General features: G+C 55.8%; 1 protein-coding gene across 15 annotated transcripts in view; it reads right to left on the minus strand.

Moving 5' to 3' along the window:
- Positions 1–26,690, minus strand: part of Tns1 (tensin 1) — a 184,730-nt gene that overhangs the window by 30,330 nt on the left and 127,710 nt on the right. For 9 of the 15 annotated variants that reach the window (XM_047544728.1, XM_047544724.1, XM_047544725.1 and 6 more), the window contains 4 exons: positions 12,635–14,185; positions 6,470–6,556; positions 1,610–1,806; positions 608–683 (listed from right to left, as the gene is read on the minus strand). In XM_047544728.1, the coding sequence (XP_047400684.1) occupies positions 608–683; positions 1,610–1,806; positions 6,470–6,556; positions 12,635–14,185 (1,911 nt within the window). The remainder of the gene's footprint in view (positions 1–607; positions 684–1,609; positions 1,807–6,469; positions 6,557–12,634; positions 14,186–26,690) is intronic. The other 6 variants (XM_047544727.1, XM_047544731.1, XM_047544729.1 and 3 more) reach the window with 2 other exon arrangements.

Here is a 26,690-nt window from a genome sequence, read left to right on the forward strand (position 1 = left end):
ACCTTTCTTTCTTTGTTTTTTTTTTTTTGGTTTTTTTTTGTTTTTTGTTTTTTTTTGGGTGCTGGGGATCGAACCCAGGGCCTTGTGCTTACAAGGCAAGCACTCTACCAACTAAGCTATCTCCCCAGCCCCTCTTTCTTTCTTTGGTGGGGACTACATAGATTGCTCGAAGTGGAAGAGGGCCTGGACGCAGAAAGAAATGGGGGGGGGGTCAGAAAAAAAGGTCAAGGTCAAGGCACCAAGCGTCACATTAGGATTGGAGATCTTTTGGGTGTAGAATGTAAAAAAAAGTCTCAAACAACTAAGAAAACTCCATACTATGAGAACCCAGGGTCCCATGGTCCAGCAGTCTGGATTCCAAGACTAGGGCTGCCTCATCCCAGAATGGACAGCAGAGGAGAGGACACCATGGGAAAAAAGAAGTGGGGCAGGGGGCACATTCCAGTCCTGCCCAACTCACGAAGCAAGAAGCAGAAATTTTAGCTGGGCCCATATTGCCTGCACACTTGCCCCACCCACCCCCATACCTGGGGCACTTGCATAAGTCAAGAGTAAGACAAGGGTCTGGAGGGGACAAGGGAGGACAGGCTTTGCAGGGAGTTCTTACCCCCACTGGACGGCGGGCTGGTCGGAGAGGTTCCCTCCATCTCCTCGAAGGCCTCTTTGTAGCTGTGCAGATGGGGCTGCAGGAGGACACAGGGGAAGCTCTGAGGAGGGCCTCTCCAGGTGACCCTGAGCATGAGGGCAGCAAGGTAAGCAGCCCACAGATTCCCTCCCCAGCCTGACTCTCTGCCACTGCCCAGGTAAGCTCAGAGGATCACAGCTCCAACGACTCCTTGAACTTGAGAGAGCGGGTGGGTGGCTATTTGCAAGCACAGGTAGAACTGGAAATATTTCAGAACAGGGCCACAGAGAAGGGGCCAGAGGCAGGGGACTTGCATCCTGCCAGAAGGCAAGAGAAAAAAGAGGAGCAAGAGACTCCGACATCCAGGATGCCTCTCTATCCTGGGTTTTATACAACAGCACCCATTGGAATCTCTCAATGGGGCCCAGGGACCACTTGCATCAGAATTTTCCAGGGTGCATGTTTACCATGCAGATTCCTGGGTCCCATCCCAGAATGCCTATGCTGGAATCTCTGCAGGTAGATTTGAGAATCAACAGTTTTAACAAACACCCCACTGAAGTTCTAGATCCTCTGCCTGCAACTACTGAAACGTCTCAGAAAGGCATTCATTTGGGCATGGAATTAAATCTTCCAAGAAAACCCTTATTTCTGACAAAGGCTCAAAAATATTTTTGTCAGTCTATACAATCTGGTTTGGACTTTCAAGACGGAGGTCACCCATGTCATCCCCAGGATCCTTATCACACTACAAAGGGACTTCTTTAGGAATCAAGAAAGAAACAGGGCATAAGAGCTATTGAAGGGAGGACATGGGCTCCAGATTCCACGGGCCAGAGACAAGACCTTGGGTGAGAATGTGAGGCGGGAAGACTCTTGCATTTCACTGATGGGTCCGTGCCAAGTTTCCCGAGTAGCGTCTATGCTGGAGACCTAAGTAGGCTCTGCTACCCTGTGGCCCCAGGATGCAGGTCAAGGACTCACCTCTTTGGGCCGCCCTCCAGGATTGAGGGCAATGGTAAGAGCCAGCTCAGGGGAGACGCACTGGACAGGAGAGCGAACCCCGGGGCTACGGGGGGATGTGGCTTCAGGAGACTGGTTCTCATACTGTCCATCGCTGGCTGCCCGCCTCCGCAGTGGGGCTGGGGGCTCTGCAGGCTGCCTCTCCCGAGCCTGCACCCCTGGGAGGAATGGCAAGGCATGCAGGCAGTGAGCATACTAAGAAACAGTCAACCTCCTAGTCCCCCAGAGAAGGCAGCGCCCCTAGCACAGGGGCCAAGCTGGAGCAGGCCTGTCTCCCCTCAGCACCTCCCCTGGCCTTCCTGGGCCCACTCTGTTCACACCCTGGGTTTCCTCTGCAGGGTGGGGGACCTGCTTGGAGAGGGCCAGGCCTTCGCCAGGAATCACTACTCCACACAGGGTTGGAACCAAGAGCACAAAGGATTGATACAAGAAACAGATGTCAGCTCCTTCCAGCCCCTAGAGGCAGAGGGCCAGAGCTTCCAGACACAGGAGGGAGGTGGAGGGAACAGAGGGTCTCCAAGGCAACTGCATCAACCAACAGGCAACATCGAGCCCGTGGGGAGGAACTTTTGGAAAGGGATAAATTGCATCATCTTGCAAAATGGTGCTCCCAAGAAGAAACAAAGAAATGACTTATTCTTGCTGTGAGTCCCCAGCCCAACTGGCTGTGGGGATAATTCTAGCCTTCTCTGGGGTTCCCTGACCTTCATCAGTGTACCTCTGAGACATCTTACCAGCTTCCTTTATCCTGGCCCCTCAGTTAAGCACCCGCTCTTTGACCCCAAAGGTGGCTGCGGCTCCCGCCCTGGTCCTCCCGGAGACGGGCGGGCACAGCAGTCAAGCTCTCCATCTGCATTCAGCCCAGGCCCACTCCCCGGGCTGGGCATGTTGCTAACCTCACCCTCCTTCCTTCCCACTCTCTTCCCACAGCTGGGCTGAGGCATGGAATCCATTGCCTCACTGAACTGGCTCCCAGAATCCTAGAAAATAGACTTCCCAAGTCCCAAGGGTCAAGACCTAGCCCAAAGGGTGGGTCCCTGGGCTGATTATCTTCCAGGACATTCTCAGCCCTGCCTTCACCACCACTGGGACTAACCAAAGGTCCTAGGTCACATGGGCCTGGTACCGGGTTGTACCTCGGGGAAGGTGGTCCCACAGCACACATGAGAGTGTGCGCACGCGCACACACACGCACGCACGCACGCACACTGCCGGACCCAGTACAGCCAAGCAGAAATCACCATCGCACAGCCTGAACCTCCTTCCACCATCTTTACCAGCCCAGCCTGGCACAGCCACGGCAGCTGCCATGAACAGCGCCCGCTGGAAAGCCTTCCTGCTTGTCGTGAACTTGGCTGCAGACCACCAAGTCCAGGGCAGATGTACTCCAGCTCTCACGCCCACATGCAGGCACCCTAGACAGGGACACTTGCATGCCCGTGACGGGTGCTCTGTAGGCCCGTCAGAGGTCAGGGGTTAAATTCAGGAGGTGTGGGGGAGGGGATGTCTGGAGTCCACACCTTGGGTTCTTACTCAGAGGCCCCGTCTGCCAGCTCGACCAAGACACCTCACCCCGCCACTCACAAACGGCTTAAAGCCAACACGCCACGAACCTCTGAGCGTCCTTATTTTCAGAATAGGAAACTAGGAGTCACATAAGTCTCAACCAGGGGCTGCTAGGAAGGGCAGAGCCACACCGGCGTCATCCAACAAGTCCAGACTCCCAGGCCTCAGAGGAACTGTGCAGCCAGCAGCTCAGTCAGACCTGCGGGAAGCCCTGGCCTCGGCCATGCTTCCCCTTCCTCTGCCAAGGCCCTGCCCCACTCAGGCCTCCCGGGCAGCGTGGACCAGAGTGGCTGCAAGATTCATTCGGCAAAAACATCACAGAGAAGCAGATGTTGCCATTGATTTTCTAATAATACTGTGACAAAGGAGGCCAGGTCCTAGGCGCACCCATCCCAGCGGCCTCTTTCCGGCAGGTTCCTTTGCCTTTTCAAGAGGTGGCCGGTTTCCCTGTTGGGTGAACTGATGAGGTTTGCCTTGAGAAAATGGGTCCATTGCCACCGGAGGCACTGCCCAGAGTAGCATCTATGACCAGGGGCCGCAATAATCAGCTACGGCAGCTGGAGAGGAGACTGGACTGAACGCCACCTTGCTGATGGTGGAGGAGTGAGACCCCAGCACGACGCAGTCAGCCCCCTGAGAGCAAGCTGTGCCTTCTCAGCTCCCTTCCCCACCACCACCAGCTGGCACACAGGAGAGCATTCTGATCAGAGGCAGGAGGATGGACCAAATGACCCCCAAAGAGCCAGGGAGCCACAGGCAGAGCCCCCCTGCAGAAGGGGAAGACCCTGCATTCCACTCCCACGGGGCCAGCCCCTCCCCACACAGAGTGCCCCCTGGCATCAGTGGCCACTCAGGGCCACTTGCATTCTTTGAATACAGTGTCCCACTGTTGTCCCCCTTGGCAAGCCCAGAGCTGCCCTGGAGTGCCTGGAGAACCAAGTTCCCTCTCTCTCCTCACTCTCCACGGGAGGGGAGCTGGGCACGAGGGAGGGAGAGAAGAGAGCTCCATTGTTCTCTGCCAAGCTGGGACGTCTGGACACCAGTTGACAGCCAGTGTCAGGGGGTGAACACCCCTCTCTCACGTCCCAGAGCCTAGCTAATAATAAAACAGGACTACTCCCTGCCACCACCCTCCAGCCCAGGACTTCCTCAGTTCCCCAGCCCCCCAGGGCCTCTGGTCCCTGCATGCACACCGGCAGGGACCAGCGCACACTCACAGACACCCAGGCGCACAAGTATGCACGCACCACCAGCCTTGACCGGACAGAAAGGACAGCAGGACACTGGGAGGTGGGGTCTTACTGGGGCCCTCAGCACCTCTACAGTCAGCCCCCACCCACCCCTGCAGAAGGCCACATGGCCAGAGGAAACTGGTGAAGAAAGGAGCCAAGAAAAGCAGGATTCTGGAAGGTTTTCCTGGCCAGGCTGGCAAGTCCAGCACTCTACTCCAAGGAGACCGAGGAGCGAGATGCACTGAAAACAAGAACGTGGTCTTCAGGATCACAACACCGGCAGCCAAGGAGCCCCGTCTCGTCCTCTACCATGCTCACACCCGGTGGCATGAGGTCCTCCCTTCTGCCCAGAGGGGATGGCGGGCCCCAGAGCCACCCCTCTGGCCCCCCACAGAGGGGCAGGTCCCCAGACAGCCCCAGCACCCAGGAAGCCCCAACTCTGCTGCCCAGGATGGTACACTAGGGACAGCTCTCTCCCCGAGGCTCCCCTAACGTGAGCTGGACCTGAGGCAACCCACCCCCTTCGCCACGTGCACACACGCACTCACGCACGCGCACACCCTGCAGTTCTGGGAGCTGAAGCCCTAATACATACCATGACATGCACTTTGGCAAAGGACTGCCTCCTGACCCCTGAGCCACAGGGACAGACACCCCGGCATCAACTTCAACACACCTTCCCCCACCCCATGGCCACCCCACCCCACAGACCCAGCTCTTCTCTCCAGTCTTCCAATTTCCAAAAGACTGGATTCCTCAGCTCCAGGTCAGGAACTGGGTGTCCGACTGCATGCCTGGGGCTCCGGAAGCAAGGAAATCCAGGAGGAAGGCCACCTGCTGGGCCAGGGCACCAGAAAGCCACACGGCTACGGGTGATCACACTAGCAGCCCTAGGGCAAGCCATGCCAGCTCCCCTCAGGACCGACCACCACCCCAGAACCCGCCAAACCCCCAGTCCCAGCTGAACGCTGCACTCCCCACTACAGGGCCAAGAAAGGCAGAGGGAAAAGGAGGAGGAAAGGGTGGCAGGGTGCTAGAGCCGTTCCTGATTATCCAGGAACAGGGAGAAGGAGGATCCAGGAGGCACCAGACATCGCCATTGGCAGTCCCTGGTTCCAGCGCCTCTCAACCATTTCCTGGAACTGCTCAGGCCATGGTGTGGGACGAGCCTGAGCACACTGTCCCCTCCCTGACACCAGCCTGAGGCCAGAAGAGCCAGAAAAGACCAGATAATTGCCACCCCAGGGCTAAGATCCTGGAGGTCTGCATGTTCAAGAAGCTGGAGTGACATCCATGGACATTATCCTCAGATAAAGCACACGGTCCTGCTGGAGGGGCCCCACGTCTGGGGCATGCCAAACCCCTGGGCAAACACTCAAGGCTGGGCCGTCGCCCTCCATTTTTCAAATAGGGTAACTGAGCTCTGAATAGTTGAGAGACTTGCCCAAGGTCACGGAGGTGAACACAGGCAGGGCCAAGACCAGCACCCAGGCTTCTGAATCTTGGTCATGGGTCCTAGGATCAGGGTGGGTGGGGTCAGAAGAAGTACTCTGTCTCCAGGGGGTGCCATGCCCCAGTGGATGGAGCAGCAGGTGCTGAGTGACCACTCCTTGTCCTGCACCTGGTGGCCTCAGGCAAGGCAGAGCCTACCTCCTGCTGAGACCCTCCCCCCGCCCAGACTATCTGCCTCGGGTGGCACAGCTCTGGGCTGTTGGGACCCCTTGCTGCACACCTCACTGCAAAGGCCTTTACCTCCAGCGGGGACGCTGAGGGTTCATCTAGGCGCTTGACACCCTGTTCCCAACAGGCGGGGCCAAGGCTGAAAGCATCAGGCTCATCCATGCAGAAGTGGGGACTTGGCTCATGCAGAAGGGAGGGGCAGAGGGCTGGGAGAGGGCAGGGAGGAAAGAGTGGGTGAGGAGCCGGCCAGGGAGAAAAGCAGGGAGAGAAGAGAGGGAGCAAGAGAGGGAAAGAGGACAGTCACCAAAGAGAGAGGAGACGGAGACAGGAGGAGGGAACCAACCGGAGAGGGAGGCAGACCGGAGCCGGTGGAGAGGAGGGGGCGGGAAGCGGCCCCCCTGCCCCAGGTCCTGCAGCTTGGCGTTGTAGGCTGCCCACCCAACCCCAGGGCAGCCGGCAAGGGGAGGGAGGCAGGCAGGAAGGGAGACACAGGGGAAAGCACAGGAAAGCACAGGGGACAAGTGGACACAGGCCATGCAGAGCATGCAGGGACAGGCACAAAACAAGACAGAACAAAACAAAAACAAAAAGAAAATCGAGATTAGTTGGTGTTCTGCCTGAGATCTGATCATACACTGGAGGGAGTGGGGAGGGAATGTGACAAGAAGAGAGGGTGGATCTGGGTCTTTCCTCTCCAAAGGGCAGGTGGCCTCCTGTGGCTAGCAGGGCACCACATCCCTCTCATTCCTAACCCCAGACTGGAGGGAGAAGCTGCCTGCCTGGGTCCAGGTGACTTCGGTCTTCTTCTACCCCCGCCCTTCCTCAGTCAGCATCCCCCATCCTAAGACTCCCCTTCTCTCAGGCTCACCTGCCTCTTCCTGAGCCCCGGGTGAACCTACCAGTCTGAGCACAGGGTCGATCTCCCTACATCCTGGCATCCCTCAGTCCTCTGCTGTCAATCACCACCCCCCGCCCAAGCAATTCTCTTCCACGGGGAGTCCCTGGTGCTTTCTGCTCCATCTAAATCCACTTGGCGCCACCAGGAAAGTCCCTAAAATGAACGTGCTTGATGCACTAGAAGGACCTGCTATGCCATCCATGTCTCACCTTGCTGACCCCCAATGCATCTTCACAACACAAGGGGCCAGTGGCCAAGTGGCCAACACATCCCTGGTCTGGCTGCCAGGGCTCACCCCCTTTCACTGTCCTCTACTCCTGGTAGAGGAGTGCTCCATCCCAGTTTCTTTGCTGACATCCCCTCCTCTCCACCTTGAAATGTGGGCCCCAGGCTCAGTCCTTGGGATCTCTTCCCACCGTGAGCTCATCCTTGCTAGCTTTACCTGGCATGCATCTGTGGATGACTCCAACCTGTCCCCCTGAAACTCCTGACTCTTACCATCTGACCATCTCAGATGCTTCGTGAGCATCTCACACCCAAGGAGTCCCAGGTCACACTTCTGATGTTCCTTCTGGCCAGCTCTTCTCAAATCCTTACCCATCTCCATAAAAGGCAACTCCATTCTCCAGCTGCTCGGACCAACAAGGCCAGAGTTGTCTTCGACTTTTCTTTTTCTCTCACATCCCATGTCTAGTCTATCTGTACATCATGATGGCTGTACCTCCAAAATACATCTGTCATCTGAGTCCAGCCTCACACCTCCACGACTTCCACCCTGATCAAGAGCAGCAGCCTCCTAAGTGGCCTTCCCTCCTTCCGTCCTGGCTATCCTGATCCTTTTAGGACAAGTCAGATAATAGCACTATTAAGACCAAATCCTTTCTAAGGCTTCTCATGCATGCAGAGCAAAAACAAAATTTCTCAGGATCCCCTACAAGGCCAGTCATAAGCTGGCCCCATTCCTGCACCTGCCTGACCTCCTGTTGATCACTGTGCTCTAGCAACACCAGGCACACTCCTGCCTCAGGGCCTTTGAACTTGCCGCTCCCTGAGGCACATTCCCTTGTTGCCCCAGGAAATATCCCCTGACCATGTGTATGAAGTGCAACCACCCACCTGTCCTCTCCCCGTCACTGGCACCTGACTATTTGATCTCTGTGGCACTTACCAGTCATCATAAATATTATATATCTACTTGCTTTTTTATTCAGTGCCTACCTCTGCCAGAAGGACAAAGCCTTAACCTGTTGTTGGCCACCTTTTCTCAGAGCCTAGACTAGCAAGTAGCACAGATTCAAGTTCATGCTGAATGAATTATTGAACGGGTCTTGAAGTCAGCCTTGGATTCATAATGAAATGTAAAAAAAAAAGGGGGGGGTCTTAATTCAAGCTCTTCAGTGTTTGACACCATATATCCATATATCTTTATCCATCCTTTGTAATTTCATGAAGAAGTATCTCAGCTCTTGGCCAAGACTGGATTCCCACCTGGACTCCCAGGCCTCTCCCCTCCTACCTCCTCAGAGATGTTATTCTATCGATTTCTTTATTTTTCTTCTACCTGTTCCTTCTCCTTCCTCCCCCCGTCTTCAACCTCCCCTACTCCTGTCCTTCACCTAAGAACATTCTCAGGCCTCCAAGCTTTACAGAAGCTCTGGTATCTTGCTACCCTCTTTAGTTACCCTTCTTTTCCCTTTTATCATGAAACCACTCCAAAGAGTAGTTGGCGCGCTGTCCTCACTCCGTCCCCACTCGCTCCTCAGTCCTTGGCTGTCTGGTTTCTGTCACCAGCACTCCACTAAAACTATGCCTTTGAAAATCACCAGACCCCTAATTGGCAAATCCAGTGGCTTAGTCTCCTGCTCCTCCTCCTCTAAATGGTATCTCCAGTCGACACTGCTCACCTCCCCACCCTCCTGCTTGAAACCCTTTACTATCCTGGCCTTGCGATGACACATTGTCCTGGCTCCTGTCACCACCCTGAGCACCGTTCTCGGACCCCTGTCTAGCCTCCTTTTCTCCTCGCAGTCATTCTATCCTAAGTTCTTTTCCCTCCATGATCTCTGACACAGAGCTCTTATTCATGCCTAAAGCTTTCACCTCCACCCTTATGGGGAAAATCCCAAAGTCTACAGCTCTTCCTACTCTTCCAAGCTCCAATTCCATCATCCATGTGTGGAGGCTCCACTGACACCTCAGACCCAACGCAGACCCGACCCTCCATTACACCACACTAGCTGCTCACGTGGTGACGGAACCACTGCTCTTGTCATGGCATCTTGGAACCATCCTCTATCACCCACAACAGTCCTTCAAGTGTGAGCACACCGGTTCTATTCCCGCTGTAGCCATCTCTTCTTTTTCATGCCCATGGTCAGCATCCTAATCTGGTCCCCATTACCAAGGTAATCTAATAAGCTCCCAGGATCTCAGGTCAAAATCTCTCCCACTTTGCATTTTTCCTGCCCCGTCCCACCAGACACGTTCCTGAGCTCCAGCTCTGTGGTACATTGCCCTGATTAAACCACAGGATTGATTTCCTCTGTTGCTGCTACATAAAATTCATGCTCCTTAGGCTGGTATTTAAGACCATCCTGAGAAGGTCCCCCGGCTGTCTTTCCTGAGTCTCCTTCTAACAGACCACAACACTCCACATGTGCACTGTTCTTCAGACATTTCCTATGCCTTCCTATGCATGTGGTAACCTCTCTCTCTCCACTGAGACCTCCATCACTTTCAAATCCTATCCATCTCGTAAGGCTGTTTAAAACCATACTACACACGGCTGCCCGACCTCTCTAGCTGGTAGTGATCTCCTGACTCTCCCACAGAACTTTCTCCATACCTCTCTTATTACAAATGACTTCATCTTAAAGTTCTAGTTCTCCCTACCTCCTACCACTGAACTTGAGACTCCTTGAAGATAAGAACCATATCTGATTTCCAACATGCACTGAAATCTCTACCTCTAGAGACTTCCAATGTCAGTCCAATCACAGAATCAGGAATATAAGACACCTCTACTGAACTCCTCAATGCTCTTATTTCTTTTTCTTGTCTTATTGCACTAACTTGAAATCCAATACAATGTTAAATGATAGTGGTAATAACAGATATCCTTATTGTGTCTTGTAACAAAATTCCTACAACAGGAATGCTTCCAATGTTTCACAAGAAAATGTGATATGTGCTATAGGTTTCTACTACCTACTCATTTTCAAGTTAATAAAACTGTTCCTACATTCTCTGAGATTTAATCTGAAATCAGACATGAATGGTAGTTGGATCCAAGTGGAATGAACCAAACAGAGTGCTGAGGTATGGAGGATAGCTGAGGGGAGAAAAGACCTAAGGGATAAAACCCAAGAGAAACCAGTTCAAGTTCAAGGCCATGAAGAGGTTCTCCCTCAGATCTGAGCTTCCTACTCATGTGGATACTTAAGTCAGCTTCCTGCAGCAGAATGTTGACTGAGAGGGAAGAACTGATGCTGAAAGTCTATCCTTCCTGCCTCCCAGAATGTTCTACACATCAATCTTACTTGACTGCCCTTATCTATGAAAGTACTTCAGTACCTTGAGAGGGGTACTAAGGAAATTCTGCACGCATAATTCTGCATGACATAAGAAATTCTGTTCATGACATGGCATAGACCAAAGAGGCAAATTTATAGTCCTGGGGACCAGATACTAACCTCTCTATACATCTCACCCCTTCTCCTGACTCATTTGTGGTTGGTAGAAGAGATGGTAACAGGCTTAGGGAACAGGGACAGTCTGCAACAATGCCCTCCCCCAACCCCCAACTTCATAAAAGTCAAAACCTCAGAGGCTACAGGATATAGAGGTTGACAGCCAAGACCTCAAAAGCAGGTAGGAGAGAAAAGGTTAAGGGGAGGTCCACTATCAGACGGAAATCCTCCCAGGACTTTAGCACTACAGCTTCTTCTGAAGCAAGTTCCAGGAGAGCTCTAGGGGAGGGTTCTAATAGGAGAAGAAATTCATTCTGGACCCTCGGCCAGAGCAGTCCCCTGGATCCTACTCATCATTAGACTAGAGCATCACTATTTTTCAGGCCACCTCAACTCATAAAACACTGGGAGGGGAAGCACATTCCCAGGGAATTTGGGTGGCCCCATTCCTCTTGGCTCAATAAACTGGGAAGAAATGGGTTTCTAATGAAGAAGTAGTCAGGGAGGTGTCATTATGTCAGGGACCCAGATGTGGGGGGAAGCAGAAGTCAAAGCCCCAAGTGGATCGCCTCATGGAGCATTTCACCCACAGGGTTTGAGAGCTGCTCATCCTGTGTTTGACACTTGGTTAAAGCAACAGTGAGCTCCCACACCAGCTCTCCAGGGAGGTGGCACCCTGTTGGCCAACTTCATGGCCTAAACGCTTCCACTGTGGCCAAGTGCTAGCTACTAATAGAATAAGGTTTCTGAAGTACAGCAGCAAGGGCACCCAGGTCCTGGCCTCAACCCAAAAGCCAGCTAGCCTTCTGTGAGCTGCTTCTCCAAACCCAGGGTCCATCCCCAGGGAGGGTGCCTCCCTTCCTCCTGCAGCTGGCATGGTGACTCAGCTTCCCCTAAATTCAGGAAAAGGAGTGGAGGGCAGAGCCAGCTGCCCAGCCTTCTCTCCCTGCTGAGTCCACCACCCTGTTGGCTGAGGGCTGGGCACGAGGCCCACCTCACCCCAGTCTGGGCCACCCCTGCCCAGCTCTGGTCTCACGATAAAAATCACCTGAGATGATTTCCACCCCAGCCTGGCTGTCCCTGTGACACAGTCATAAGCTATGGCAGGTGGGAAGGAAGGGAGCCCACGCTGTCCTCCCATGCGGCCTAGACACTGGCTTTTCCTTGCCTTTTTCTCCCCCACTTGGTTCTTCTGTTGTCCCACTCTCTTCTCTCTGCAGGAATCCTTCTGGATCGGGAAAGGAGTTTTATTTCCTATGCAGAGCTGGTCCTGGACAAGGACTCACAGGAGAGCTAACCAAGAAGGGGACCTTGACCTCCTCACAAAGCAAAGCTGAAAGGCTCCCACCAGGCTGAGCCATCAGACAGTGCCAAAGGGCATCCGAGTAGCCACTCAGGCTTCACTATGGCCTCTGGGAGGGCCTGCGAGGGACACTGAGTCCACAGAGGCCTCCCTCCAGCCTTCTCCTGCCCCAAGGACCTGAAGTCTGAGGACAGCAAGCATGGTGGGCAGGTGCAGAGTCTCCTCTCCACCCAGGATGTCTGTGCTCCAGTCCCAGAGTCACCACCTCCCTGGTGGCCCTGGGTGCTCACTTCTGCTTTCCCGAGCTCTGGGGCTCGGTCTCAGTTCCGTCACAGCACACGTTGCACTCTTTTGGAATTATCTGTCTATCTCCCTGTCCCCTGACAAGATGGCAAATGCCTCGAGGGCAGGAACTGACAGACGTTGACCTCCGAACCTCGGTGCCTGGCTTGGTGTCTGCAAACACGGAGGCAAGGAGGGTGCTGGACACCAGCTCCTGGAGCCTCTGCCAGGCCAGAGCAGTGCTGCACCTCCCCCAGCAAGGCCAACTGAGACAAGAGGGAAGGGCAGAGGGAAGAAGGAGGGAATGCCCCCATTGGATGACCCTAAGGCTCTTACCTGCTATTCGGTGGGCCACCAGCCCTTCCAGGTTCAGGGGCTCCTCCTCTGGGGTTCGGGAGGGGTCTGAGGCCGCTTCCTTTGATGGGAGCTGAGGCTGAGCGGTGAGGCCAGGGAGGGAAGCTGGGGGCTGCTGAGGCCCTGGGGGGCCATGGGTGGTTGGAAGGAAGGTAGATGAGGAGGAGGCTGGGCTCTTTGGACGGAAACCCTGGTTGGACCCAGCTGAACCTGACTGATAATCGTAAGGTGAATAAGACCTGCCAGGAGGGGCCAGGTCAGGGGTTCCCAAGGAATGCCCACCAGGGATGGAGCCAGATCTGGTCTGGGTCAGTGGATGGGACTGGCGGGAGGAGCCTGAGTGGGGCTGGGAGGAGAGTGGGGAGGCCCCTGGCCAGGCCCCAGGGACACTCTGGGACTTATGCAGCGGGGCAGCGGCCGAGACCGGCTCAAGGTCCAGCATGAGCATGTTGAGCGCTTCAATGGACTGCTCGATCTCCTGCTGGGAGGCCGCCCGGGGGAACTCCGGGAGAGCAGGGGTGGGGGGCTCCGCCAGCGGCTGGGGGCTGGGCCTGCTGGTTGCCAGACTCTCCAACTGGGCTCTTTCCTGCTGACGAGGAGGTGGGCGAGGCTGTGGCTGCTGCTGTTGCTGCTGCTGCCATGAATTCAGCCCCCTCTGCACAGCCTCCCGGCTGCTGCCCCCACGGGCTGGAGCTGGGGGCAGCTGGGGCTCGGCATCCGGAAAGGACTGAGAGCGGAACATGCCGCTGGGGTCATGGCCGTAGTGGGAGGTGGTCACTGCCTGGGGCCAGCCTGGGTGGGGCCCCTCCCGCTGGTAGCCAGCTAAGCCGTCCTGTGCGGAGTAGGAGGGCCGCATGGGGGCCGCGTGGGCAGCATGGGCGGGCACTACCCGGCTGGCATCCTCATAGGGGTAGCCCCCACCATTGACCAGAGGTTCTGCAGCGTGGGGCTTGTCCAGGCCATTGGTTAGTGGGGGCAGGGCCTCTGGGTAGCCCCCCTCGCTGGTGTTGGTGATCCCGTCCAGGGAGGACAGTGTGCCCATGCTGCCCACGCTGTGCCCATCCTGGTTGGGCAGCTCATCATCCAGGATGTCTGTCTCCCGTTCAGAGGCCAAGGCCCCACCATTGACATGAACCTGGGCTGGGACAACATGGCGGCCCGAGGAAGGCACAGCCGGGCCGCCAGCCAGGCGGGACCTGAGGTGCTGCGCGTGGTGCATGGCGCCTTGCTTCTCTCGCTCTAAGCCAAAGCCACTGAGCAGGCGATCCAGTTCCCGCTTCTCCTCGGGACTCAGGGCAGCAGGGGCACCCGAGGCCCCTGGGACAGGCTCATCAGTCTTGTCTGTCTTGGTGGAGGCTGTGGAGTTGCCCGAGTCGCTGCTCACGGAAAGCGTGTGCTCCACGTGGTTCGGGGTGGCCGACAGGACAGGACGTGCGGCGTTGACGGCCCCGGTGCTGCCGTTCAGGGAATCCTTCTTCTTCACCTTGGCATACAGGCTCCCATCCAGGGGCCCCTGGGTATGTCCTACCACCTCTGTGAGGACAGAGCAAGGGAGACAGCAGACGTCAGCGGAAGGCAACTTTCTCACAAGGAAAAGAGTTGGAGTCCCATTGCCAGGATCCCCGAGTCTCCTCTTGCCACTCTAAGGAGGCGCAAAGGAAGGGGACAAAAGGCCCCTACCATAGGCCTCTGGGCAGAGCCCTCACCCATGCCAGGACCAGGCAGCAGAGCCTAGGACTGGGCAAGGAGTCCTGAGGGCAAACCACCCACCCAAGCCCATCTCTGGCATTTCACCAGTTTCCTGAACACAGAGACTTGAATTACCCTCTGGGCCTCATCTGTAAAATGGGACAATAACAGAATCAGGTTGAACCCTAAGAATTGCCAGTATTCACCGAACACACAAGGCTGCACGCTGAAATGAGCTGACATGGGTCATGCTGAGCTGCGTCTGGTGCACGGCCAGAGAGTCGTGTCCATCATGGGACCATTCATTCCTGAACGGTGACGTGCAAAGCACACTCATCCCCTCCACAAGCACATCTTGGAGAGTTCCTTGAATTCCTGCTCTGGGTTGGAGGTAGAGGCCAGGAGAGCTAGGCTGCGCCTTGCACACAGAGGTGTCAGCGCCCCTGAGGACAGCCTCGGCCCAGGGAAGTGGGGGAAGAGCCTGCCAGGCGGGGAAGGGTGCGTGCCGGGGCGGGTGGGGCTGCGGAGAGAGGCTGAAGGCAGGGCTGGGATTCTCCAAGACGGGCTCGCCCTCCAGCCTCCACCGCCAAGTTTGGCTCAATACAAAGAATTTTCTAGAGCCTTTCAGAAATACAGCACCATTCATTCTGCCCAGTGCCACATTTTCTGAAGTCTCTCCCATTTCCTCCCCCAGCACTGTCCCCACCTCAGGAACCCCTGGCCCACCACAGCAAGCACAGCCCACACCAAGCCTGCAGGAACGGGTACCAGTCCAGGGCAGGGTGGCAGTAGGCCCACCAGAGGGCCAGGAAGGACCCCTGAAAGGCTGAGCTGAGACGCACCTGACAAAGCCTGCAGTCCCTTGCCAGAGGGGACAGGCGTTCCTTCTGCAGGGAGCTTGGGCAGGGGGCTTGGGGACCAGGGTGGAGGGAAAACACAAAGGCAGAGGTCTTCACTGGGGAGAGCACTCCTTTTTGTTTGCAGACAGCTCTACGGACCCCCAGGACTCACTACAGGAAAGAGGGAGTGCTGGGTGGCTCCAGGCCAAGGGGCTGACTCAGGAGCGAGAACCGCCCCCACCCCAGGAGCTCAACGATTTCACACCCTGTACAGTCAGCACCGCAGCTCCAGACCCGGCGCACACACGCACACGAGCACGGCCCTCCCGCTGCCATCCAGCTCCCAAAGACTGCGCCAACCCCAGCCCAGACCCAGCAGCCACACGCTGAACCAGGACCCTGAGGCAAATCACCAAATCAGAAACACTCGGCCCCTACGCTCCCAAGGTGACCCACACTCAGAACCACGGCCAGCGCGGCGTGGTGAACGGCAGTGGCAGTGCGCGCTTCCCCAGTGCCCACCGGGTGTAGGCACTGCCCGCAGGCGTGGTTCTAACCCTGGGAGGCAGGTGGCACCGCAGCTCATCCAAGAGCAGAACGAGTGACTCGCCCGTACCAAGCACCTAGGAGAGCTGTGCCCTGCAATCAGAGCCGATCCCCCTGAAAGGCTGCAGAATGTGTCTTCTGCTGCTTTCCTTTCACCTCCTCCCTCTCCCCCTCTCTCTCTCTCTCACACACACACAGCAAAATAAACACATAAAAGGCAGCAATACCCCAAAATAAATATTTAAATTTAAAACCACAAACATTTCAGAAAATACAAATGTTCTTGCCATGCCCAAGGATCAGCCCTCAGGCCAGAAGTGACAGTCTCTAAAAATAAACCCTCACACAGAAGCCCGCGGCCAAAAACAAGTGATCAGACGAGCACAAAACAAGAACGTCCTGATCAACACACACACACACAAACCACAGTAGCCGAGTGACATCACCAAGAGCCAGCGCAGAGGTGCCCGATCAGGCACAGACCCCACACCCCGGGGAGATGGATGCTCTGCAGGTCCTGTGCTCTGCACAACCAGTTCTGACCCCAGTTTTCCCTGAGGCTTTGGGACCGCAGCCAGCCCCCGATGATATGGGGCCAAAGGGTTACTGTGGTGGCCCTGGGTCACAGGGTTGGGGCAAGGTGTGAACTGGCGGGAGGCAGGAGGGAGCGTTCCCACTGATTCCTGCCACCGGACATCCTGGCCCTTCCTTGCGCCTTCTGGCCAGGCCTCATTCTTCATAGATTATGAAAATGTCAATATTAAACCTATTCCACCATGTAATTTATCCCCACATGGGCTACTGTTTGTAGTGAAATCAGAAACAGTAACTGCTGAGCCACTAAGGCATTGTAAGAAAATCGAAGAGGTATAAATTGTTTAATTAAATCCCGTTTGTTAAATGCAAATGGAAATGTTTCTTGCTGTCCTCAAAGAAGGGGCCAGTGACTCCTGATTGCCCAGCGCTGGTCATAAGAGCCACACGCTCCAGGCCATTCTGCATTGCACTGAGTGTCCTCCTCTTTGTACCAAGGGCAGAATCAAGGACACGGAGGCCTGCCCAGTCCCTCGAGGGCTCTGCGGAGGGCCCAGCTGATAGGCGTGACCTGTGGAGCGGCGTCCCTCCCCCTCTGGCCGAGATGCAGGTAAGTGCCCCCCCAGCCACACACACGCCCGCCCCTCCCTCTCCCTGTCCTCCATGACCACATTAAGAGCTATTTACCAGGACCACAAGAAGCCGGAACACAAGGTTGGTTTCAATCCATCAAGGCAGGAAGGGCAAAGGAGAAAGGCAGACAGAACGAGGACAAGGAGTGGAATCAGGTGGGGAAGGAGCGGAGAGGGGCCTGCAAGGGGAGATGGCTTCAGGGGCCGCCAGAGCCGTCGGGTCCAAGACCCAGCAGCCTCCACAGGATGGGCCAGGTCAGGCCAAGTGACCAGCGGTGAGAAGGACTTGGTCTCTCAGGGAGCGGGGATGGGAGAGAGGGGGTCTGACTGGCTAGGGGTCTTGGTACTGGCACAGGTGGCAATGGGACAGAGTGGAGCAGAAACCCAGTTGGCAGGCAGCCCAGGGTGCAGCGCTCCCAGGCCCCGCCCCCGATATCCTACCTCCTGGGCCTTCTCCTCACCATTTCTCTAGGGAACGTGAAAAGTCCAGTCTCTTCGAGGTCCTCTCGCCTTGTCTGACCCGCTCCCCGCCCTCCTCGGCAGCAGCTGGAAGCCCACGACTCCACCCCTGTTGCTATTTGATTACACGCACCGAGGGGCCCCTATTCCATCCTGGCCTGATCCAGATGTGCGAGTCATGCTTTTGGAAAGATCTGAGGAAAATCCCCAGCTGACTTGGACGTGGACCTACTCCCTGAGGCTCCCGCCCAGCCGCGCACTGCACGGAGGCGTGTGTGGCCCTGGAAGGACAACGCCAGCCAGGACGCAGAGAAGTCCACGCACTCGGTCTAGTACACTTACAAAAGAACAAAAGAAATAAACAGGGATGCTAAGGTGATTTGGTTTTAGAGTAATTGTGTTCTAATTTTAATGCTCATAAGAATCTCCTCCAGGGAAGGTCAGAAATGTAGATGCTGGGTCACTTGGAGTCTGGGTGGGGCCACAAATCAGCATTTTAAAGAGGTCCCCTGGGATTAGGGCACACAGGTGGATGGTACCTCGGGACACCCATACGCAGGTGAACAGCACTCCAGACCCTGAGAGGAAGCCCCCTCCCACTTCCTAATGTGAAGCAGGAAGGGTTTCCCTTAGGTAGATGTCAGAACAAAAGCCCAGCTGGGAAGCATAAAGGGGGCCACCAGGTTGACTGAGAGAAAGGGACCCTCCATGATGAGGACTCCATGAGGAGAGACCCCTCCCCCACCAACCAGTAGGCCAGGTTTGAACAGCGGGTGATTTATTGAGGGTTTCAAGATGGGGCCCTTGTTGGTAAAAAGTCCTTTGGATCCATATCCAGCAAATGACAATTCATTAAAAGGCATCACCCAGCGGAGCAATGACCAGCCTGCATGGAAGATCAGTGCGCTGCCAAGAGGAAGAGGCACGGTACCTTCCCAGGGCACAGGCCGGCAGGGCAGGCCAGGGTCCCTGTGGCAGGGAATCTGAACTCCTTAAAAATAGGTGTCGGGAGTCAAAGGTCACATGGGTCTGGAGGTGGGTGAACTTTGGTGAGAAGTGGGGTTGGGCTAAGAGGCAGGCAGGACAGCAAGTTCTGGACCCATTACCCCTTTAGCCTCAGACTACCCCAGCCATGGCGGGAGGCAGGGACTAGGGCTGGGGTGGTAGAGGGAGTCAGAGGATGGCGCTGGGTCCCAGGGAGGCCAGAAGCGCTGTGGTTCTGAAGAAGAGACAGAGGGGAAGTGTGTCCTTCCAGCCAACCCCTGTGGCCAGACACACCCACTGCTCAGAAAGATGGCCCCCATCTTAATTGGCTCAGAGAGCCTGCAGCAACCACTTAACTGGCCTGCGCCTGGCCCCAAAGCTGTTGGGTGAAGAGGTTGAATGCATACTTGCAAGTTTGCCGAGTGCTAGGATCCAGCAGCTACGTGCCCTGGGCAAAGCCAGGCATACCCAAGCTCTTTGCACGCTTCCTCTGTCCATTCCCTGCCCGCCATCTTCGATAGCTCTCACCATAAACAGACCTTTCATCACCTGGCCCTGCCTGCCTGCTAAAGCCTCAGCTCCACTCTCAATCCCAAACACCCTCCACTTCATTCTTACTAAACTATTTATATGTTCTTCCCTGTGTTTCGGCACATGCTCTTCCCACTCCTGAAATGCCCTTCCTCATCTTACCCCTGAGACTTCCAAACTCCCTGGCAAACCTCTTCGTCCTCCTTCCGACTCAGTCCCAAACCCTTTCCTACTGACCTCCAAACACAGGTCAAGCTCTGCCATGTTCCCACTGTCCCTGGTGTCCTCTCTCCTGTGGCACCCACTGCATGGTCATCACTGATGTCTGTCTGTCTTCCAGAGGCTGAGTGCCCCTTGAGGAAGGACCTCTGTTTCTCTCTCTCCCGAGGGCCTGGTTCTCAGAGAATGCCATTTACAATGTGGTCTATGTGAATGGAGCCTCTTGGAGTTCAATGTTAATTTACATGACTGTATAGGACGGTCCTACCGAGTACAGAGCCTGGCACATATTATAAATGCTTCTTGAGTTGTCACTGAGACAGTCTTCTTCCACTGCAATGCAATGGAAAATGAAGGGTTCTAGGTGGACCCCAAGCTATTCCTAAAGGGAGGTACTGTGGGCAAAATATCCAAGAGTGGCACATTCCTCATATTCTATAGAGGAGGTCCTTGTAAACTGGCTGAGCTGGACTACTCCATGGCATCCCCCGTGGGCTCCCCAGCCACATTCCAGGCTAGCAGACATTAACTCTCCTAAGCCAAGGACCTCTTGGGGTTTCTGACGAAATCCTAGAATAATCTTTTCTAACACACACATGCACACACACGCGCATGCGCGCGCGCACACACACACACACACACAATTTTGCACATAATTTAGGGAGTTAATGGACACTTCTAATTCTATCAATCCCAAGTTAAGATGTACTCATCTAAAAGTAAGGGTACAGCTTCTGGGCTCCCTCTCTGTCATCGAAGACATGCATGAAGGATACCATCCTCTGTCCAGAAGTGAGAGAGCATACAGGACAGAAGCCTTCCAGCTGGCGGGCCTGAGAAGCATCTGGCCAGAGCACCCCAACAGGTTTTACCTGGCTTGGGGTCAACATGAGGAGGTGATGCGGACTGAGAGGACCAGAGCGCACCATTCAGGGCCCCAGCAAGACCGAGGTACTTCCTGAAACATCCTGGCATGGACAGCAGGGGCCTCTAGGACTCAGTCTGGAATAATCCTTGACCTCTAACTGGGCTGACTTCCTGCCCCATGCCAGCCAGCAGGAGACTGAGGCAGCCCATTATCGCCACCATTAGAAGAGAATTCTGGAACTTTATAAAGGGAATGAGCTTCCCCAGGGGCTCCAAAGATGGGCAGAATTGGGGGTTGAAAGAAATCCCCAAGCTCCTAAAGGGGACCCACACAGAGGACACACAGCCTCTGAAACAGGAAAGCAGCAGGAGGCAGGTGCCGCCCAGGGGATCCAGGTCACACGGGGAGGAGGCAGAGGGGACAGGCAGTCCAGGCGAGGCCTGTCTTTCCCTGTTTAACACTCTGGAAAGGACCCATGGCGTTTTCAGAGAGTGGACAGAAGGGAACGAGATTCTTCTCAGAGCTGCTGTCAGTCTCTTCACAGGTGGCTCTGTCCCTGTGCAAGCGACCTCACCAGTGTCACCCATAAGCCAGCCTCTGTGAATCCAGGGAAGATGGGCCAAGTGAGCTTCTCCTGGCCACATCTCCATCCTGCTGAGGCCAAGAAAGAAAGAGGGAGCAGGGAAGAGGGAGGCCTGATGATCTGAGCAACCCCGTCTGCATTCAGCCTGGGGCCCTGACTCGAGAAAGTCAGCCTCCAAGGAAACGAAACCCAGACCGCTGCCCTCTTCGCTGAGCCCCCAACCTGGGCGACAGACCCTCGGGGTGGCGGAGGGACCTCAAAGGGGCTCCTGGAACATTTTAAAAGCGTTGGAGCTTTTAAACAGAAGGGCCCAGAGGGTCGATCCATCCCCTATACACTCCCCATTTTACAGGCTGACAGTGAAGCTCGGCAGACTGAGGGACCCCCCAAGGTCACCCAGCAAGAAAGTGCCCAACCGAGTGGACTCCTGGCTCAGATTGGAGGGCTTCTGACACTAACGGCGCTTCAAGAGGAAGATGGGGGACCACAGATCCTCTGTATAGGACCTACGGGGCTTCAGTCCAGTGATGTGACATATGTGTCCCCAGGACCGCCTCAGGAAGGGGATTCCCAGATACCAGTGGACTTGAATTCATACCATGCCCTCCAGAGAGAGGGAGTAGGGGCAGAAGACCTGATCTTGATGGTGACCTTTATTTCCCTGGTGACCTGAGGAAGCAGGACCTGGAGCGTGAGCAACCTGCTCTGGTCACATGCCAGCCCAGGCCTGCAGAACCGACGCTGACTCTCGGTCGGCCTCCCGACTCCGGCCTGGCCTGCAGTGCCCTGCCCGGTGCTAACACCCCAGCTGGGGGCACCGCTCCCCACTCGCCTACCGGGCACCAGATATCGCAGGCACACTGGGAGGGTAAAAATAGCTCCCAGGCCCACAACCACCAGTCCTTCCCTGCCAGGCCAGGACGCTGGCATTCAGAGAGCCCTGGCCAGGGGGACAGTGGAGCCACCAGAGCCCTGCCAGCAGAGCGGGGAAGAAAGCCGTGAATGGGAGCCCCAGCGGAGGACAGTGGAGAACCCTCAGCACCGGGGTGCCCCAAATCTCCAGTCACAAAAAGGGGGCCACCCACACTTCTGCCACATGCCTCCGCCTACCCCGTTCTCACCCAAGATGGACCTCTGCCCCAGACACACCGTCCTCACCACCCAGCTCCCCGCCCACCAGAAGGCAGTGGCTCTTACCTGGCCCAGGGAGCAACGGCAGAAGGGGACAGCAAGGTCCCCCACATTCACATCCAAAGGCACCCGGAGGCTACGGCCCTACCCAGCCTCACACCCTTCCCGGGTCGGGTGGAGGCACACCCGGGTCCCTGGGGCACAGAGGCGTCCCCACCCTGTCCCAGCAGAGAGCCACACGGGACACACACAGGCCACACAGCTGCCGGGCAGCGCTTACCCTCTGGACGGAGAGGGAGAAGGGAGAAAGCGGCTGCGATGAGCTCCTGGTGCCTGAAGTTTCAAATATTCCTACATGGCTGCGGCTCGGAGTGCGTGGGTCCTACTCGGGCTCCCTCGGACTGTCAGGGTGGGAGGAGTCAGTGCCGCTCGCAGCCTGCCCATGTGCGCGCACACACACGCGCGCACACACACACACACACACCCTCTGCTCTGGAGCTCGCTCTCCCCCTCTCAGCTCACTCTGGCTTGTAGGAAGCCAGGAGGATAAAACTCTGTCTGTAATTTCAGCCAGCTGAGTCCCCAGGGCTTCACTTATCATCCTGCAGCTATGGAGTTCTTGAATGACATCACAGTGGCTTCCCGAGCCCTCCAGCCGGCAGAGAGAAGTGTCCAGCCGGCCCTGCTCCCGCCCAGCCCAGCCCCAGCCAGCGCCAGACCCAGGCAGCCCAGCACCCAGAGGACGAGCGGGAGACAGACCCTGGGAGCAAACGGAGACCGAGCCCCGAGCAGACGGGCCCGGCCTGCGAGGCCGGAGAGAAGGAGCCCTCCTAGGAGGGTATTGAGATTTATTTCCCCAAATTTTCCACATTTTTTTCCCATTCTCAGCAAATGGAAGGCGGAACAGATGACAACAATTTTCCAGCTGCTGAACAATAAGGTGGAAATCTTTTCTGCCCCCCTTTCTCTCCCTCTCTCCCCACAACAGGGCAGAGTCTGGAGCCAGGACACTTCCTTGGCTTAGAACAGGAAAAACACAAAAAGTAAAACCCTGCGAGCCCCGTGCTTCCCCGAGAGGCCTCTGGGAGGGGGTCAGGAGGCCAAAGCCCCACCCACTGCCAGTGTCGCTCTCAGTGCAAGGCTTTGAATTCAGCCCAGTGACCTTGACGCCTTGGGAGGCCTAGCTCTGGGGTGCCAGTGGGCATCTCCAGGTTGCCCGAGAAGCTCCATTGACCGGCTGTTCCCATCTGTGGAAACCGAATGGTGGAGAGAAAAACTTCACAGGCCTCAGAGACTTTGCTTGTCCTTGCAGGTCACCAGGAAGACCCCAGTTAGCCTGTGACACCGAGTGCTTCTGCAGCCCAGGGTTGCACAGCCTTGCCACCCTGGTGCCCAGAGCGTCACAGCCAGGAGTGGCACTGAGGTTCAGGAGGGAGAGCCAGCCAGGCACAGGCCACCTGCCTCCCCAGCTTGCTGGACTGAGCTCCAGACACTTCCTCCTTCACGCCCACCCCCGCCCCGCCAGCATCGCTCTCTGGCTGCTGCTTCTTAGGTAAAAGGGAAAAATAAGGGAAAGAACAAAAATGCTACCCATGCTACCCTGTGAGACAACCACTGCCCTATCGTCCCCAGTGAGATGGCCGGGGGAAGGGGCAATCCAGGGCCAAAGACTTCATTGGGCCTTGTTTCTGCCGTGCTGAAGAGGGAACAAGGGCCTCGCTCATGCCAGGCGGCACTCCTCCGCTGAGCTGCACCCCAGCCCTTAAGAACAGGGTGAGGAGGGAGGGGCAAGAAAAGGGTCCGACGCCTCAGGCTCCAAACTGGGGAAGAAGACAATTTGGATGAATTATTGTAATGATCCCCTCACCTCCCTAGAGGGTTCTAGAACTAAGCAACAAAGTACAGGTTCTTGAAAGCGTTGAGGTACCCCAGTCCACAGCCTGTCCCCACCCAGCCTCATCCACGACACCACTAGCCTAGGTTCATTTGCATACAATCTTCATATTTACTTGCCCATCTGTATGCCATCTGTATTATTATAAATTTTAAAAACAAATTTAACTTGAACTAGCCCTAAGCATCAAGATCACAGATTTGGTGTACAAAGTACATATATTTTTCCTACCACACATTCACATAGATAAACCTAAAATCAGCTCATATGTAATAAGCAGCCTGACCCCGTCATACTAGAGCGCCAAAAAATGGCCACCCCTCTGGTGGTTCTTCACCACCATCCAGGTACCGGCTGGGATTCCATAAACACCCTGATCCCCTGGCCTCACCCTCGACCTACAGAGACTGAATTGTCAGAGGCGGTGCTTGGGGTCTGAATTTTAAACTCTTGCTGGCTGAGCATGATAGCCAAGTTTGGCAAAATCTGGTCTTCGCTGAACCTAAATATTTGCAGTTGTGCGATCTTACTATTCCCCCAAAGGCCCATTTCAACTTTTGGTGGCTGAATCAGGTGGATTTTAACACAATACAAGGAAAAAAAAAGAAAACCAACCCCATGCCCCATATTCTACAATAACTGTCCTTATGGTGCCCTTTGGGGTGGCTCAAAACAAGCCAGATCTTCCCCACAAGCATCCTTCACATGAACATGGTGGGGGGTCCTCCTGAGTGGCTCCTTTGATGAGTTACCCTCCCAACGCCCCGCCAGGCCTGGCTTCAGACACCCAGTGTAGCTCTCAGAGGCTCTTTGTCACTCTGAAATGAAGAAGCCACATGCAGCCCCTGTAAGAAGCCCAGCAGCCCCATCGCCTCCCGCTTTCTGGAAACCATGCTTTTGACAACACAGCCTAAGATTATACCTGTCCCTTTTCATTCATGCCAGTTCAGCATCTGCCAGGAACATGGTGGCCAAGAACATGGCACCTCTGTGACCCACATATATCATAGCCACATTTAAGGTTTAGGACACATAAATTGACCTGCTCTTTCTCTGCTAAAATAACAACCATGGCATCAAATGTCCAGCAAAGAGAAGAGTCTTCGGAAATGGCCCAGACTCCAATGATGTGCTGTCGTTCAACCAACACATACTGCCCCGATATGTGGTCTGTTCTGTCTCCAGAGCACCCCTGTGACAGCCCTGAGCAGGGCAGTGTTATAAAACACAAGTTCACAAGACAGGCAGGCAGACCTAGAGGCCTTCTGAAACTTCCTCAGGCACCCAAGAGTCTTTGAGATTCCAGATTTGCTATCGCCATGGGAAGCCAGTCCGGGCCATTTCCTAGAATCACCACTTGATCAACCCAGTGGACATCCTGAGCTCACCAGCCCAACCCCCACCCAGCCCCTATTCTGTCCATCAACTCTGGGAGGGAGAGTTTCCCACAGCCACGAACGGTCAGTGCCAGAGCCAAAACTGCTACCCAGGGCTCCCCAAGGGAAGTCCTCTCCACTGCCAGATCTGGGCCAAACACCCTGAGAAGGACGACTGGAACGGTACCAGGAGCCCCAGCACTTAGGAACCACAAAAGCTCCAGGTCCAGCCATGCAAAGAAAGTGGAGCCCCGGACAGCAACTCCCAACTACAGGTCAAGCAGCTTCTCCACTCCTTCCAGGATGACTCCCAGCTAGCACAGCTGAAGCTGGGGACCCACACTGAGGGTCTTCTGGAAGGAAGGAAGCCCAAGCTCCGTGGGCCAGCCACTGGGAGGCTCAGCTCCTTCCTGCAACGTTCCTTCATCACAGGCGCGTGTGGACGCATCCTCCCAGGCTGGGCTCTTTCTCCTGCTCATCAGGAACAAAATGGCTGAGTGTTTTGATTTCCAAGGAGCCCCAGGCCAGAACAGGAGCAGGAAGCAGGACACAGAAGAGCTACTTCACAGCCTACGAGGGGGAGAGGTGACACCAGCAAAGAGAAGAGGTGGAAGGGAAAGGTGATCCTCAGCCGGGTGATGTCCCCCAGGAAACAAGTAGCCATGTCCGGAGACATTCTGGGTTGGCGCATCTGAAAGGAACACTAGTGGCATCTAGTGGGAAGAGGCTGGGGGTGCTGGTCACCCACCTGCAATGCACAGAACAGCCCCCCACAACAAGCAAATATGGGGTTCAAAATGCCTCTAGTGCTACAGCCCAGAAGCCCTGAGCCAAGTGGAGGGTGGAGGGAACTGGCAGGGGAGACCTCAGGCGCTTCATTCCAATTTCAATCCCAGCTGGTCACTAACTAGTTGCTTGACCTTCAGTCAAGATTCCTCTTCCTGGGCCTCTGTTTCCAAAGGGGTGACATGAGAGAGAAGAAGGAGAAAAGCTCTGAATTCTAAAACTTCTGGTTCTAAGGAGAGCCACCAAGAAGGAGAAAGGCATGGTCAGAGTGCAGGGCCCTCCCCAGAGGGGGCCCTGGCAGCCTGTCAAGGGTCCAGGGAGGAAGGAAGGGCCGTTGCCTGGGCTGGGCCCAGCACCATGTGTGTGTGATGGAAATGTGTTCCCAGAGGCCCCCGGGACCTTCTCTCCTCCTCTAGCCCAAGGGACCTGAAGAACTAGGCTCAGGGCTGCAGGACACCAGGGCCCCGGCCTTCCAGGGTCCCACATGCCCTGACTAAGAAAGGCAGTGACAGGGCCAGGTTCAGAGCATGTTCCCCAAGAGCAGGACAGGGTCACTCAGGCAGAGAACTGTCAACTCCCAGGCAGGTGTCCAGTTGGACCAGGGGCAGGGGGACACCAGTCACCGCCCTCCTGCGTCTCCTCACCCCCACTGCTCGAGGTGCACAGGCATCTCAGCAGCATCCTTGCCTGTGGAGTGTGGAGGGAGAAGGGGAGGAGCTGTGGGGCTTGGGGAGCAAAGAGGAGGGACAGCATGGACTGAGGCCGGCAAGTGACGAGCTACGGGCCTAACTTCTGCCGCTGCCCTTCAGGGGCTGGAGCCCCTGAGGAAGCAACTGAGACTCCCTCGAGATGACGATGGCAGTCCGCTCCCGTCCCTCCTGCTTCCCAGAGAAGCAGGAACAAGGAAGAAGACACAGTGTCAGAGCTTGGGGGCGCCAACAGGCAGATCGCAATGGAGGCCGACAGC

This window comes from Sciurus carolinensis, chromosome 3, assembly GCF_902686445.1.
Source record: "Sciurus carolinensis chromosome 3, mSciCar1.2, whole genome shotgun sequence".
Taxonomy (NCBI): domain Eukaryota; kingdom Metazoa; phylum Chordata; class Mammalia; order Rodentia; family Sciuridae; genus Sciurus; species Sciurus carolinensis.